General features: G+C 35.7%; 1 protein-coding gene across 2 annotated transcripts in view; it reads left to right on the top strand.

The window, feature by feature from the left end:
• Positions 1-14,774, top strand: part of AGMO (alkylglycerol monooxygenase) — a 198,451-nt gene that overhangs the window by 90,173 nt on the left and 93,504 nt on the right. For both annotated transcript variants that reach the window (XM_054191521.1, XM_054191523.1), the window contains exons 6-10: positions 10,259-10,325; positions 11,852-11,917; positions 12,026-12,105; positions 13,233-13,367; positions 13,856-13,972. In XM_054191521.1, coding sequence (XP_054047496.1) covers positions 10,259-10,325; positions 11,852-11,917; positions 12,026-12,105; positions 13,233-13,367; positions 13,856-13,972 — 465 coding nt within the window. The remainder of the gene's footprint in view (positions 1-10,258; positions 10,326-11,851; positions 11,918-12,025; positions 12,106-13,232; positions 13,368-13,855; positions 13,973-14,774) is intronic.

Raw genomic sequence — 14,774 nt, forward strand, 5'->3', positions numbered from 1 at the left:
GGGAGTAAAAAAAAAAACACACACGCTTTGGTCAAAGAGCACTAAAAACCTAATTTTTCAAAAGCCACAAAATGTTTCAGGACTGTTACTGACAGACAGAAATACTCCATTTCAGTTTATTTTCACAGGTGATTCGGAAGGTCTATGGCTCATATTAAACTATATCCTTCCGTTATGCATTTATTACAACCAATAAGTTAGGTGTGTTTATAACCTGATAGACACCTGTGAAAAAACAGAAATTAGTTTCTGTTGGTTTAGCTGTAATTTTTATGAGATGTCAAATTGTATTTGGAAAGTATCAACTGAATCAATCCCTGTTGGTAGTAATTGCAGCAGCAGATTATTCTTTGCCTGTTTGATCTTTGACATGCATTAGTTTCTGTTTAATTTTCTAATTTAAGGAAAGACTGTAATCTGCCCTTTACCATACTTACGGAAGTCAGGTTTCTTAAGGCATCTCTTTTTCCCTTATTTAAGTCTTCCTAATTCATCAAACTGTGAGAGCAGAAAAAGGTGAGCCACTACTATTAACCAGGAGTTAACATGGATGAGAACAGGCGAGGAATGGGAAAAATTTTGGCAACGCCTCATGCAGGCTGGAAAAAGAGAAATGGAACGGATACGGATATAGCTCAAAGTAAGTTTGGTTTTGTCAGAAAACACCAACTCAGTAAAACTGAATCTTGCTGTGAAAGTATATTGGATTTGTCAAAAAATATTTTGTACTTAGATGCAGTGTGTGCTGATCTAAGTAGTTGTCTGAGACTCTCTTTAGCTTTGACTTCTGCTCAGTTTTCTTTAATGAAAAAGCTTTAAAAGAGAGAGAGATTGTGGAAGCTTCATGCTCTTATGAAAAGGAATTCTCTTCCTGGCAGGAAGCCACGCACAGCCCATCGGGACTCCCTGAGTACAGGTGAGCTGTCGTGGCCTAATCCTGAAGCCCTTACATCAATCAGCTCTTACCTAGGAAGATGGCCAAATTCAGAAAAAAATCTTCTATGTTTTGTTTTTTTTTTTTCCAAATAAGAGCATAGGGTCAGTAGGAAGTTAAACAAGCAGATTAAAGAACTAAGTAAAATTAAGTAAAATACCTAAAAATGTATGTATTTCTTTTAAATAGCAGTACACCTGTGATTACCGTATCAATAGCAAAAGCTATTCTTGAAACTATAGAGGACGTATGCATGTTTTTAAGCAGAAACTATTTGAGTCAAAAGTCTATTGGGGTTAAAAGAATCATAAGATCTTTAGGACAATGTGATAAATAAGTGACAGGATGAGACAATAGGTAAAATATTCAGTTATTAATTCCCAGGCCATAACAATTGAGATTGGTCCTCTATTTCTTTGAATTTAATTTTTCCATTTTCTTGGACCTACCATTTCCACATTGTGTGCTGTAGTCTCATTTAAATAAACAAGAAAGGAATGCAGGAGTAAACAAGTGTGACGAGGTTTATTTAAACTTCTTTCAGTAGTTTAGTAATTTAGAAGCAATTTGGTAATCCATTTCTTAAAACTGAAAGGTAAATTTGATCAAGAAATGAGATTTTGAATTTTTAAAGCATTTTGACAAAACTTGGTTGGCTATAATCCTTTTGAGTGCAGTGGGAAGAAGATAGTTTTGGTTTTGTGGTTATTTTGTGGAGTTGGAGAAACATTTTTGGTAATGAGCTAAAATCTTCAATAGTTTGCAAATGAAAAATGGAGTTGCTCTGCTGGTAAGTAAAAAAATTTTGAGGCTTGTTTACAAAGACAAGTATTTATGCTTAATTTAATGTACTGTGAATAGTTCCTATAAGGTCAGTGAGCAATGAGTCAAATTGGTATACAAGTGGTATTGAATGGATCACAGTGGAAACAGAGTATGACAGACTGATCTGATTTCCTGGTCAAGATGAGAAATGTGGTTTGGGGTTTTTTTTTGCTTTTTATTGGGTTTTTTTATTCATTTTTGTGTTGTTGTGTTTGGTTTTTTTAATAAAGATCATTGCCAGCAAAAGGTAAAACCAGTAATAATCCATTGTATTGAGTATAATTGTGAAACTGCAGTCTCTCTTGAATATGATGGTGGAAACTCGCTTTGAATTCAAGTAGCATATGCGAACAAAATCTTTCATTTTCTGTATTATAATACATTGGGTCATTTAATGAAAAAAAACAAGCTAATTTTCTTTAATTCAGCCACTATAGCCAAAAATAGTCATGGGTCTGTCTGATGTGCCCTTTCAAATTAGAAACACACACATCTGTCCTAGTCAGGTTACGAGGGATCAATCTAAAACCTTACCATTCATGAGGCTTTTGCTAGAAGTCATCAAAAAGATGAATTTAATTAGAGGTGATTGCAGACATTCTCCTGGTTTGATGTTCAAGACTGTGTCTGACAACTCTCAGTGATGCAGATGACTTAAGAGGAATTCCTAGAAACAGGTCACGTCGTCTGACAGCCTACCAGCTTTTAGAAGCTAGATTTTCTCACTGGTAAAAAGATCCAAGAAATTATTCTAAAACCAGTGGGGAATAAACTAATTGATGATTTGCATAAAGAACAAAATTTTAGTTTACAAAAGAAAGTTCTGGTCCCGTTCTTGATAGCTGATGCGTCTATCACTCAGAAACTTGTTGTTCGCCTGCCACAAACTATCAACTCAAGCATTTGCTGTGGAGAGGAGGAGAACAAATTAATCAATAAATACCAGGGAGATAAAAATACTTTCTTTAATGCAGACAGTGCCTTTGTAGGTCCAGACAGGGTGTACGTGTACAATATAGACAATAAAACTCAAATATGATTCCAAGAAGCAGAAAGCTCTTACTGCTTCAATTCAGCCTGTCTGTCAAAATGGCTTATTAGATTTTCTGACCAACCCATGAGGTGAAAGTCTTGTCATCATTGCACTTGCCAGAGTGCGAAGAATAGCAAAGTTAACGACACTATCACTAAGCAGAAGTACTACCAATAACTGCAACACGTGTTCTCCCCCCACAAGGGGAGAAAAGTGTTGGCTTTATTGATATATAGAGCATATAACTCTGAGTTTTGTTTTAAGTAAGAAGAATAAAAAAAGAGCGAGAAAATAAAACATTCATAAGAGAGCACACTGTTCCTCTTCTGCGAAGCGTAGGCTGCGCTTGAACACAATTTAATTGGGAAAAACGTTGTGGAATGAGGTTTGGAGTGTCTTCCTTGGCAGCTAGGACCTCAATGATGATTAGGGATGCTGACTTTATACCTTAGAAGCCCCAGGACAAGCCTCCTATTTTAAACCTAAGTGCTCCTTGTCACTTTTAAGTATCTGAGTCTACCCCGAGGTGCCATGATGTGGTGAGTTTTTTATTCTTACCTAGCTTCTCTTTTAACTGAACTGCAGAATAGAGAGAAACTTAAAAAATATGTAAGCCATTTAAAAGAACCGAGCAGTGCTCTGCACCCAGTAGCTCTGAGTTCGACATGCAACACAGGAGCTATGATCTTTCTCATTCAAAAAGCGGCTGCTCCACAATAATCAGCTTATGTTGGAGATTTGTGTTTGATGGGCAGCAATCCAGGCAGAGGAACCGTTCACATTCCCTGTTGAAGTTGGGTCACTGACGAGGCCAGAAATGGAAAGATTTTGGGATAAGGACATAAATAGGAACTTGACTTTTCATCCTAATAATTAAATCCTTGAGTTTGAGCGTTGGTTTCTGGTCCTTGCACCAAAGAATCTTCCTGCAAGACAGCTGTGAAATGTTTACTTCGGCAGCAGTGGGCCTGACTATTGCTAATCTGCCTGCAGACGCCCTAAAACTAAAAACAGGATTTCAAGAGTTTTATTTAGGCCACTTTTGCCTATTATGCCTCTGGAGAATTATCAAGATATAAGTGAAATGAGCTCCTTAGAGATGCAACGTGTTTCAGTAAATTCTGCACCCTGCAAAACAATCTAAGCAACTCATTTACCAAATAATGTCAATATAATAAGAAAAGGATACCACATTAATGTGGAGTTAAGTTAGAGATACTGCTCTCTGTCAAAAAAAAAAAAAAAATCTAATTTTCCATCTTAACATGTTACATGTAATACTCTTGAGGTTTTCTCATAGCTTGGACTCATTGAGAATCTATTTAAATTAGTTATGGCTTCAAAGCCAACAAAAAATTTGAAAGACCCTTATTTGTTAAAAATACAAGGTGTAGGATGCTGACTATATTTTGATCTATTTAAAGAGGAAGGTGAAGAGCTACACTTAGCTATATTTAGTTTATTTCAGGACTGGCATACTGATTTATTACTTTCTGGGTTTTTTTCCCCCCTCAATTGCCAGCATGTATTTGTCAAGCTGATGAAAAATGCTGAAATTGTATAGCAATTTTTCTCCTGGAGTTTGTTTAAAATGCTTAGCTTGATATATGACTGAAAGAGCGACTTTGTCCATGCTCTGCTATTTGTAATGCTGCAATTAACACAACCAGTTAGTGTAGGTTAGTGGAAAAATTGATTGAAACTTCCTATATGTGCTCATCTTTCCCACAACAAGGTTTAATTTAAAGAAAAAAAAAAAAGTTGCCTCCACTTATTGAAAGTGTTAACTGAATTATTCACGTGAGATGCCAATTTGATTCAAACCTTACCTCCTGGTTGAGGCATAAAACAATGAAAAGTGACAACAGCCTGCCTTCAAGATAATTTATTATAAACACATTTCTTAAGTCTGTGTGTTTATTATATAAATATGTCCTAAACCGGACTATCCATTAAAAGTAGGCTTTCACCTCCCATTCCTACAATCCAGATTTATCAGAACTTTGCCCCCTATCACACTCTTTATGATCCCAACAGGCCTGATTCCTCTCGCTTGTTTTATTTCTAAACTATAAATATTGTTTTTTCGCTCCTCAGTGTGGAAATTTGGCTACATCCATTTTACATGCTTACTGGAGTAGAAAACTACCTAATCAGATAGGAAAACAGTTGGCGGTATATAAATCAGGGTTTGCCGAGGATTTCAAAGTGTGAAACTGGCAGACGAGCACATATCCTAGGAGTTCTGCCTTTCCCCAGCTTCCCTGTAGAGATTTCACATGGCAAATCTGATCACCAGGGCCATCTGTATAAATACATGGGTGTGTTGTCCTGAATTAACACAGCAGCTCTACTGGGGAACGTAATTAAGGTCTTATTTTCAAATTTCCCCACCAGGCTGTCTGAAATACAGATTTATATACCAGGAATAAAAATCTTATCTTGATTTTCATGAGGAAATCAATAGTAATGTGTGCTTTACTACCAACTAGTCTAACAGAAACCCTAAAGTTAAGTTCAGAGTGCTCCTTTGTGATGCTCCGGGGATGAATTTACCCTCTCCTGTCCTATAGATCAGTAACACCGTGATATTGAAAGTAATGCTGTGCTACAAACAGCTTTTTTTATACTCAAAGAAAAAAAATCCAAAACCCTTTTACATACGAATGGTTTTACCGCAACATTGCCTGCTCTGCTCAGTCGACATTCCTTCCTAACTTTCATGTTGAAACAGAGTTAAGTAAAGATTCATGTTGTAGTGGTGACAGGAGGAGTTGTTACACAAGATGTAAAGTTTCCCTTGGATTTCATGTCACGATTTTTTCTCATTATTTAAACAAGAACTACATTGAAGTGGTGCAGGTACCAGGCAATAAAGATTTCCCTTGGTGCTGACAAACTCTGAGACCGCAAACGGAGGTGCTTACATGCCGCAAGAGATATTGCATAGTGTTCTTTTCCTTTAGGCTAGGAATTGCTGTCACAAAGGAAACATCTTTATATAAGAACTACTATTATAGAAAAAACCCACTTAGTTCTCATTATATACGAAGATTTCACTTCCAGCACGTTTTATTCAACAACGTATGGAAACTGTTTCTCAGCACGCAGCTTTTAGCCTGCCTTATTTATTAAACTGCTCATGGAATTGCTTCAAGTATTGTCAGTAATTCTGCTTTATTATTCAGCAAGACCCGAGTACAAAGGAGGGGATATGTTGTTTGTTTAAAAAAAAAAAAAGAAAGCAAAAAGGAATACATGTTTTGTGGAGATATTACAAAGCCTTTATAACTGGTATGCATAAGATACCTATGTATCTGATTTGTAGGTAGTTTATCGAGACTATTTGTTAGGGTTTTGGCAAGTGAAAAATTATTTTTGTGGCTATGGGATGGTAAAAAATACACAAAGCAAACAGGAAAAGAGTTTTGCTGGAACGCTGCAGTTCATTTGTGGGTCACTGGCGTGGGAGTTGAGGTGCACATGGTGTGTTAATTGAGAGAGGAAAAACTGGAGACAGGAATTGATTTTCAACAGCGAGTATCTGTATCAGGGAAACAAACACAAGTGTAAAGCCCACAGCCATATTGGTCAAAATACAGATAAGCTCATTGCTGGACAACAGTTTGGGTATTTCAACTTTTAGGGCATTGGTAGCTATTTTTCTGTATTCCCAAAATCACTGCCAGATGATGATATAAAGAACAACGATATTCGATATTCACAAGCAGACTCTTTCTTTTCAATGGTATGAAATGGGGTTTGAAGTACAGCATTGAATAATGACGTTTCCACGTTTTTTTTTTTTAATTTTGAAACTACTTTCCAATAAAAAGGTTTAAAACAAAACTTTCTATTGCATACTAAAATCATTATAGCAGAAAGCTTTTTCTTTTTTTTTTTTTAACGAAAATCCTGATTACAAGCCACAAAATGTTCTGATATTATCACATTTATTTTGTTATTTTTTAAAATTTTTAATTAATTTTTTTTTCCGGAAATGTGAAAATGGTGAAAGATCTTTTTCTAAAAAGTTGTTTTGAATACAAAGCCATTTTAAGCTGAAAATGTTTTGCTGCCTTCAATGACTGAGACCTAGCCGTGTATATGCTTTGGTGACTGGTTGCAACTGCAGTGCAACCAGTTATGCTTAACCAGTTTCATGGTTACTACTACCATGAAAATTTACCACCCCTTTTGCAATTGCTGTTCTCTAAGGAAAGTGTCTGGCTGCAGTGAAGGCACAGAAATGAGGGTAGGACTGACAGTTGAAAGGTAGCTGGGTAGGCGGCGTACCTGCCGCTGCCTTTCTCCCCTCCGTTGCCTGGTAGGCATTCTTTTGAACATGGGCCGTTGTTGCACCATGTTAAATTTTGTTACGAGTCACTTCCTACAAACTTCATTCCTTTCTCTGTGGTTTCAGTAAGTTCCTCTCCGCCCGACACGACAGGGTCAGAATCTTGCCTGGCAAAAATTGTCTTACTATCCTAGCCTTAATGATTTACTTTGGTGAAAAACCTGCCTGTAGGAGTTTTGGCCCTGGTACAATGGCAGAATATAGAAAAATTCAACACAATTCAACAAAATAATTATGTTCTTTGCCATGTGGTGCTGCAGGAGCCTTCACAATTCAGCTTTCCAGAGATGAAATGTTTCTGTTTGTTGGAATGGTATATGGACATATTTATAAAATACACATTTATAAAATATCTTTAAAACTTTTGGCACCAAAAATTTACCACTGGCAACGGGGTTTTTTTTGCTTTAGAAAAGTGCTGAATATGTAGAAGTAAACTCACTGATAGCAAAGGAAGTTTCTAGCAATAGCACTGTGTACCATTTTGAATATCTGGTGAAAAAATATTTTTGATGTGTTTTAGCCAAAGTGTTGATTTATGGATTGCTAATTTCAGCATGCTGGATTTTTGTTTGGTCAGGTACAGAGCTCTGAGCTTGAATGTCATGAGGTTATAATTGTTATCTCAGATGATATTTCCATCAGCGTGTGGCTGGGTATGCCTTTGCAATAGAGGTAACCTTGGCTGAATAATGAATCGAAGCAGGCTCAGCCATCAATCACTAATGATGCTGCAGAGAAGATATTTCACCAGATTTGTAATGTCATCACCCAAAAAAAGACTATTTTAAAGGATGAGAGAGGTTTCATTTTCCAAAGAAAATACTTTCTCTAGGATTAGTCACAAGTATTTATTTAAAATTTTACGTAAGTTCCTGAGGTCCTTAGGGGCGCCCAAGACACAAAGTTCTACTTTAACATACTGATGTATTAAATGGACTTTCAAAAGGAAAAAAATTTATTTTAAACCATTAATTGTATCAGCTCAATATTGAAGACTTGAAGGTATTCATTCTGAAGACATTTTATTATAATCCATCTGTAGGCTAAAAGTGAAGACTGCTATTCCTTAGTGATTCACTGCTCTCATAGCACATATTTTGTTTACTTGCACAAAAATTGTTGAAATAGTGAGCTAAAAATACATTAAACCCAAGTGTATCAACGTTAGGTGTGTCAGATAAATCACTACTCCGAGGTGCTGGGTTGCAGTTCAGTCCAAGACGTTTGACTCGGATTGAAATAATTTAGCTTAAAACAGTGGGATTTTCTGCTTAAGAAAGGCGGGAAATGAAGCTAGCATAAATAATGAATAGTTTCTCACATTTAGGTGGTTGTTTCAGGCTTGAACATATTTTGTGGGAGAACTGAGAAAAACTAATGGTCCTACTTACGTTGCCCTTGGTTTATGAGTTAAACAAAACAAAACAAACTTGTCCCTGTATTCTGCTTTTCCAGTTAATTGTGTGCAGGGTTTTGAGAAAGAAGCTCCAAAAGTTATAGTTCTCTCCATTTGAAGAATTTGATCATTTCTTTACTTCTTTAATTACAGAAATGCTCTACTTAACCTATTATGTAAGTCTTTTAGCTGTTTTAAAGACAAAAATGGACAAAAAGTATTTATTCCTTTTATTGTGATATTTTTCCGATTCATAAAAAATTAAAATACATCTGAAGAATGTCCTGTGTCTACTTTTTGAGTGCAGATCTACTTTCACTTGCACAAGTGTGAATTAAACAGAAATGGAACTGGCATATTTTAGGACTTTGGTCTAAATAAAATCTGAATAAAAATCCTTGTTTGTTTAGTTATTTAGATGAATGGGCCTGCTCTCATGAGTAATGACTGACTCTCTACTTAATGTGCTGTTTGCCAATATTATCTCTATTATTATTACCCATTTCTGCAGTATGAGTATTAAATTTACTAATTAAGTTCTGTAAAGACAAAGTGATAGGTTCTGGGTTTTGTTTCTTATGGCCTATGCATTTTTATTTAGCTGCTCCACCCCCCACCCCCCTTTTAATTGCAAGAAATTGTGGTCATAATCAGACCTAGTGACTAGATACGATTTTAGGATATAGTGTGAACAGAAATCCTTTTTGGTCATCCAGTGATTGCTTCTATTTGTGATTGATGGTTTTGTGTTTGGGATTAGGCAACGGTTGCTGTGTTGGGTATCCACACACTCTTCTGTTGACCTAACCAAAGCACAGAATTTGAAGTTAATGCTGCCTTTCCTCTGCCTCCATAATACAGGAGAGTACCTAATGTAGCGTAAACCCTGCTGGTACAAACTTAATTAATCGGCGTTTTCTGACAAAGCTTGAATCATTACATTGAGTTTATGGCAATCGATACTTTCTATGTTGACCAGACCATTTTTGGTCTGGCACTGAAATGATCAAGGCTGGATTGCCTGTGCTGCTGAATCATTGCCTTAGATAGCTCCACTATGAATTTATGCTGGTCTACTTTCTTTTCATGCCTCTGACTCATGCCAGTGTATTTGTGACCATATGTTGGATCAGATTCAGGAACTGATCCAGTTAAACTAATTTAGAAAAACCAAAAAAAATTAGTTTTAACTTGCATCAGTTCCCTAATCAGGTTTGTTGTGTTACTGCATTTGTGCCGGGGTAAAAGAAGGGTATTGGTAGAACGAACAAGCAGTCAAAGGCACTGAAGGAGGAAGGAGTACTTGTTTCTGGGTCATTGCCAGCCCTTTGCTGATGTAAAGTGCTCACATAACCAGGATCATACGGCTACGCTGCATCCCAGGCAGTGCCAATGGATACGGGTAAAGAATGTGAGTGAAATGATCTGCATGGAATCCTGAACTGATAATAAAAATAAGATGAAAATGTGCTGCTGGATGAAAAAGAAATTTAATTTTTAACTTTCATTTTACTAAATTTCGCTTTTTTCATGAAAATTCTTGTAACAGTAATGCAGTGAAATTGTTCAGGCAAAAAAAAATTACATTCTTTTTATTCAATTCTCCTTAAGGTAAACATCCTCTTTATGCATTTTGTTTCATTCTTTTCCCTCCTTGTTCTTGATTTTATGCAGTATTTTTGAATTGATTGAAACATTACTTTTCTTAAGGTTGTCACCAAACTTGGGCCACTGGAGTGGATTCTTAATACTCCCAGTCATCACAGAGTTCATCATGGTAAGCCAAAAGTGTAACCTCTTATTCCTCAGTGTGTTTTTTTCTCATGGTCATTATTTGTATAATAATAATAAGTATTAAAATTGTACTGTAAAATTAGTTCTACAGAAGGATTTTCGTTTTGATCGTTGCTTCAAAAATAGTCCTTGTTCGTTTCAAAAATTCACAGTATTTTAAAAAACTTTCTTATAATTTAAACTTAATTTTAAAATTTTTATATTTAAGAATAATTATTGAGCAGCAATTAAGCCTGGATAACATGAAATAATGTGAAGACTTTGAGCAGAACAGTTCAACATTTGTAAATATAAGTGTCCTTCCCTGACTACTAAAGCACCATCAACTCATCAATCACTAACATGCTTTTTCATTCAAATTCAACACTGAATGCGCAAAAAGATATGGCTACCTTTTAGAAGAACTGTTAAATGTTTTAGTGGAATTTGGTTTCAGCTGTCTGAATTATTGAAAAATCTCACTTTACCTAAGTACATGATGATTGACTTTTCATCAATATTCAGAGGCATTCAAGACTGTACTGCAAATGTAAATTGGATTAATAACTCCACTGCATACTGAAAAATGTCATTAAAATATCTGAGGAATAGAAGTGGATTTCATAGATGACCTTGGCTCATTCAGTGTGCAGAGATAACAAATAAAAAGTAATAGTGGAATGGAAGAACTAAATAATTTGAAACAGACTCAAATGCTGTTATATGTACAGAGGATGTTATTAATATTTATTATGTCCTCCATGTGTACAGTGTTTATGGCACTGTGTAGACTTTTTAAAAAGACTGTGGTGCTGTAAGTGTCTAATCCTTAAAATTTGCACAAGTACTGGTAATCCTGGAGGGAGACACTCTGCTCTTATTTGCTCTGCTGTAAATCCAAACTAATCCTCTGATCCTGATCGGAGTTGAGCAGAATCACTCTGGAGCTGACCAAGTGTTGTACAGTCGCTCCAGACAATCTCCACAAATTTAGGCATATGTAATCGATGTTTCTTTGCTCATACTTTTGATAGGACAGCTTACATACAAATACATTCCCTGCAAAACAGAGAGAAGGATCAGATTTTCCTCACACTGAAGTTAATAACAAGGAAGTCAGGATCAGACATGTGGCATAGAAGATAGAGACAGCTGAAATACATTAATGAGATGATTGCGCATAAATGTATTTAGCATATATTTTCTTAGGTATAAACGGGTGAGGTGACTGTTTTTTTCTTTTTATTTTGTCTTTATAAATATATTTGGAAATGCATTTACTCTCCAGATGAATCCTTTCATTTCACAGAAATTTTGGGTATGACACGTTTGATTTGTATGTTTTAAGATCAATAAACCTAATAAGAAAAAAGAAACTTCATAGACGTATAAGGACTGGTGGGTTAGCTATCTATTAAAATTATTCTAAGATTATGAATTGATGCTAATAATGAAGATTTCCCTCCATAATTCAGTTGCATGTACTCTTGTATATGTAATTACTGGTCTCAAACCCCATTTTTATTATAGGTAGAAATCCTTACTGCATTGACAAAAATTATGGCGGCACACTCATTATCTGGGACAGGATATTTGGTAAGTAAAAAAGGTGTTCACTCTCATATTTAGTTAGTGTGGCAAAAATACGTATACTTTTTAATTTAATTGTTGATTGTTGTTTGGTTTTTTTTCTTCTTCCATCAGGAACATTTGAGGCAGAAGATGCAAAAGTTGTATATGGCTTAACACATCCAGTAAATTCGTTTGATCCCATCATGCTGCAGGTTTGTATTACAGACTCTGGTATCTTCAACAGGCACTCGTGTTCAAAAGAAACTCCTCTTTTAGGCACAGTTGAGGACGTCCTTGCATTGCTGCGCACTCAATTAAATTATCTATAATTTCTTTAGTATTCCATTAGAAAACAATTATTTCTGCTCCTTGCACTGAGTATATGCAGAGCCTGTAGCCATCACAAAAACACAATACAGTAAGATTAACAACTCATTACAATGGAGGTATAACAGGCTTTGGACTGAGTGATGTCCATTTTGCCATATGCGGAGTAATATGCAGCGAAGCACAGACAAAAATATGTATTTCATCTGTTTGTCTTCTCTAAATATTGTTATTTCATAAATAACCCCATGGTGTAATATCTTTACTTTTTTTATCTGCTCTGCATATTTGATATTCAAGGTACTCCAAAATGATTTGTGTTGACAGCATTATATAGTAGCTCTCATGGTATCAACAAAACCTCTAGAACAGGTTGAATATATTTTTTTTTTATTAAAAAAAAACAAAAGAAAGAAGAAGAAAAGGTACTTAGTGTGGTGCTTCTTAAATTTATTGGTCTAGGCTTCACTTAAGCTGGATAAAAATTATCTGTAAAGACCTCAGGGACTGAGGAGTGTTGAAGCCCCCATTTGCTTTTCATGACTGTTCACCCAAGGAGGCATCTCAAAGAAGGAGAAATTCTACTGCAGGTGTGGCTGGGCTGGAAGCTGGAAGGATGGCCACAGCCTATGCAATTTTATCTATTCCAGACAGGTACTAAATAATTTAGTTATTGAGAGTATGCCACGTCAAGGTCCCAGTAATCAAATTCTAATTGTAAAACTACCATAAATATAGCTATATAACATACCGTTAAATACTCTGGATTGATTACAGGAGAGACAAATTTTCCTCTGGGCGGAAGTCATTGTAATCCTCACTATAAACCAAAGGCTTGATATGGTTCCTGCCTATTTCAGTCAGGTTTTCTGAACTTCTGACTGTCTTCATCTATTCACAATTTATTCTCTTTACAGACTTTGAAAAATTATTTACTTAAGAGCTAAAAATATAATGTTTTATTAAACTGTATTTTACTAACAATGAAAAATTACTTGCTCTTTTATTTCAGTTACGTCCCTTGGTTCATATTTGGAACACGTTTTGGGCCACACCTGGATTCTGCAATAAGCTTTCTGTCATATTCAAAGGGCCAGGCTGGGGACCAGGCAAACCTAGACTTGGCCTTCCTGAGGAAATCCCAGTGGTAAATAGAACATGCACAGGCTTTCAGTTTTGTGTAATTTACTTGGACCTCTTAATGCTACTGGATCAATGTTAAAAACTCTACACATGCTATTTTAAATTAGCAAATTAGCAGTCATAAAGCATAGGGGAGATGAAATGGGAACAGAAACTGAAGGAAATGAATGGTTTAGCCGTGTTTTTTTCTTTTTATTTGAAGGAAAAAATATATTTTTATTTATCTTTTCATTATTCTTTTCCTAAAGAGATTTTCAAAATTATTCTTTAGAGTACGGTAATTTCTCTTTTTCTTTTAGCTGTGAACCATACACGCACACAGAGTTAAACTCTGTCTCACACTAAGTAGTACATAAATTTGATAGTAGATTGTCTTTGTGCAATTATCTAGGTCCCTTAATCTTTTTTGGTTTTGTAAGTATAAAATGTGCTAAGGAATAACAGGCTGGAGCAGGTCACTGCTGAAGGCTAATATCTTTTTTGCTTTTTCAGATCACTGGAAAAGAAGTTCCCTTCAATCCAAGTGTACCAGCTTATCTTAATTGGTATGCAGTTGTACATTTTGCTATAATAATGGAATTGTATACTGGACTTCTTGGTACCGTGACTGTAAGTAATTTCTGTCTTTATGAAATGGTATCTTTGGCTAACATATTTAAATAATAAAACATTGAGTGGAGGCTCTACAGCCTGACTCATATCTTATGTAAGCTATTATAATAATAACTAGATTCTGTAAAAAGAATAAAAATAAATGGCTAAATATATAATGCTTGATATTGTTTATTAAACAATATTTAATAGCCATATTAATTATTTACAGGTGAATACGCTTAAGTTAAGGAATTCAATTTAAAAAAATAATATTCCATAGACGACGTGTCTGCTTCAGTTTTTACGACCTCATGAACAAAAAAATTGTATCTTAGACTTGAAAATATGTAGGTTTTAAGATGTCTTGGTCATGTTGTTAGATGCCAATAATGCCCAAGCTTTAGAAGGGGGACTGCAAAGCTCTTGCGGTGCTTCCAGGTGGGAAGCTCAGTGTCAGCATGAGTTCAGAGTTAGAGGAGCACAGACTCGGGACAAATCCTCCTTCCAGTCTCAAACATACAACAGCATTGATAGAAATACAGCAAGGAGAGGCATGTATTTACCACCTCATGTTTGGGCTGACAGGGGCTCCCTGGTAACACAATGGGGTCCCTCCAAGGATACCTGGCGGTCTCTGAAGGTGAACTACAAGGCCATCTCTACCCACAAGAAGCAAGACATTAACTGTTTCCACGGCTTCACACCCTTCCAACCTCCTTTTCATTTCTCCTTCCTTGACAACTCTTTCTACTTTACTAAAGCTAAAATCCTCTAGTTATAAAGCATAATTTTAATGCATCTAATATTCTCACAAATC

The sequence above is a fragment of the Rissa tridactyla genome, chromosome 2 (assembly GCF_028500815.1).
Source record: "Rissa tridactyla isolate bRisTri1 chromosome 2, bRisTri1.patW.cur.20221130, whole genome shotgun sequence".
In the NCBI taxonomy this organism is placed as follows: Eukaryota; Metazoa; Chordata; class Aves; order Charadriiformes; family Laridae; genus Rissa; species Rissa tridactyla.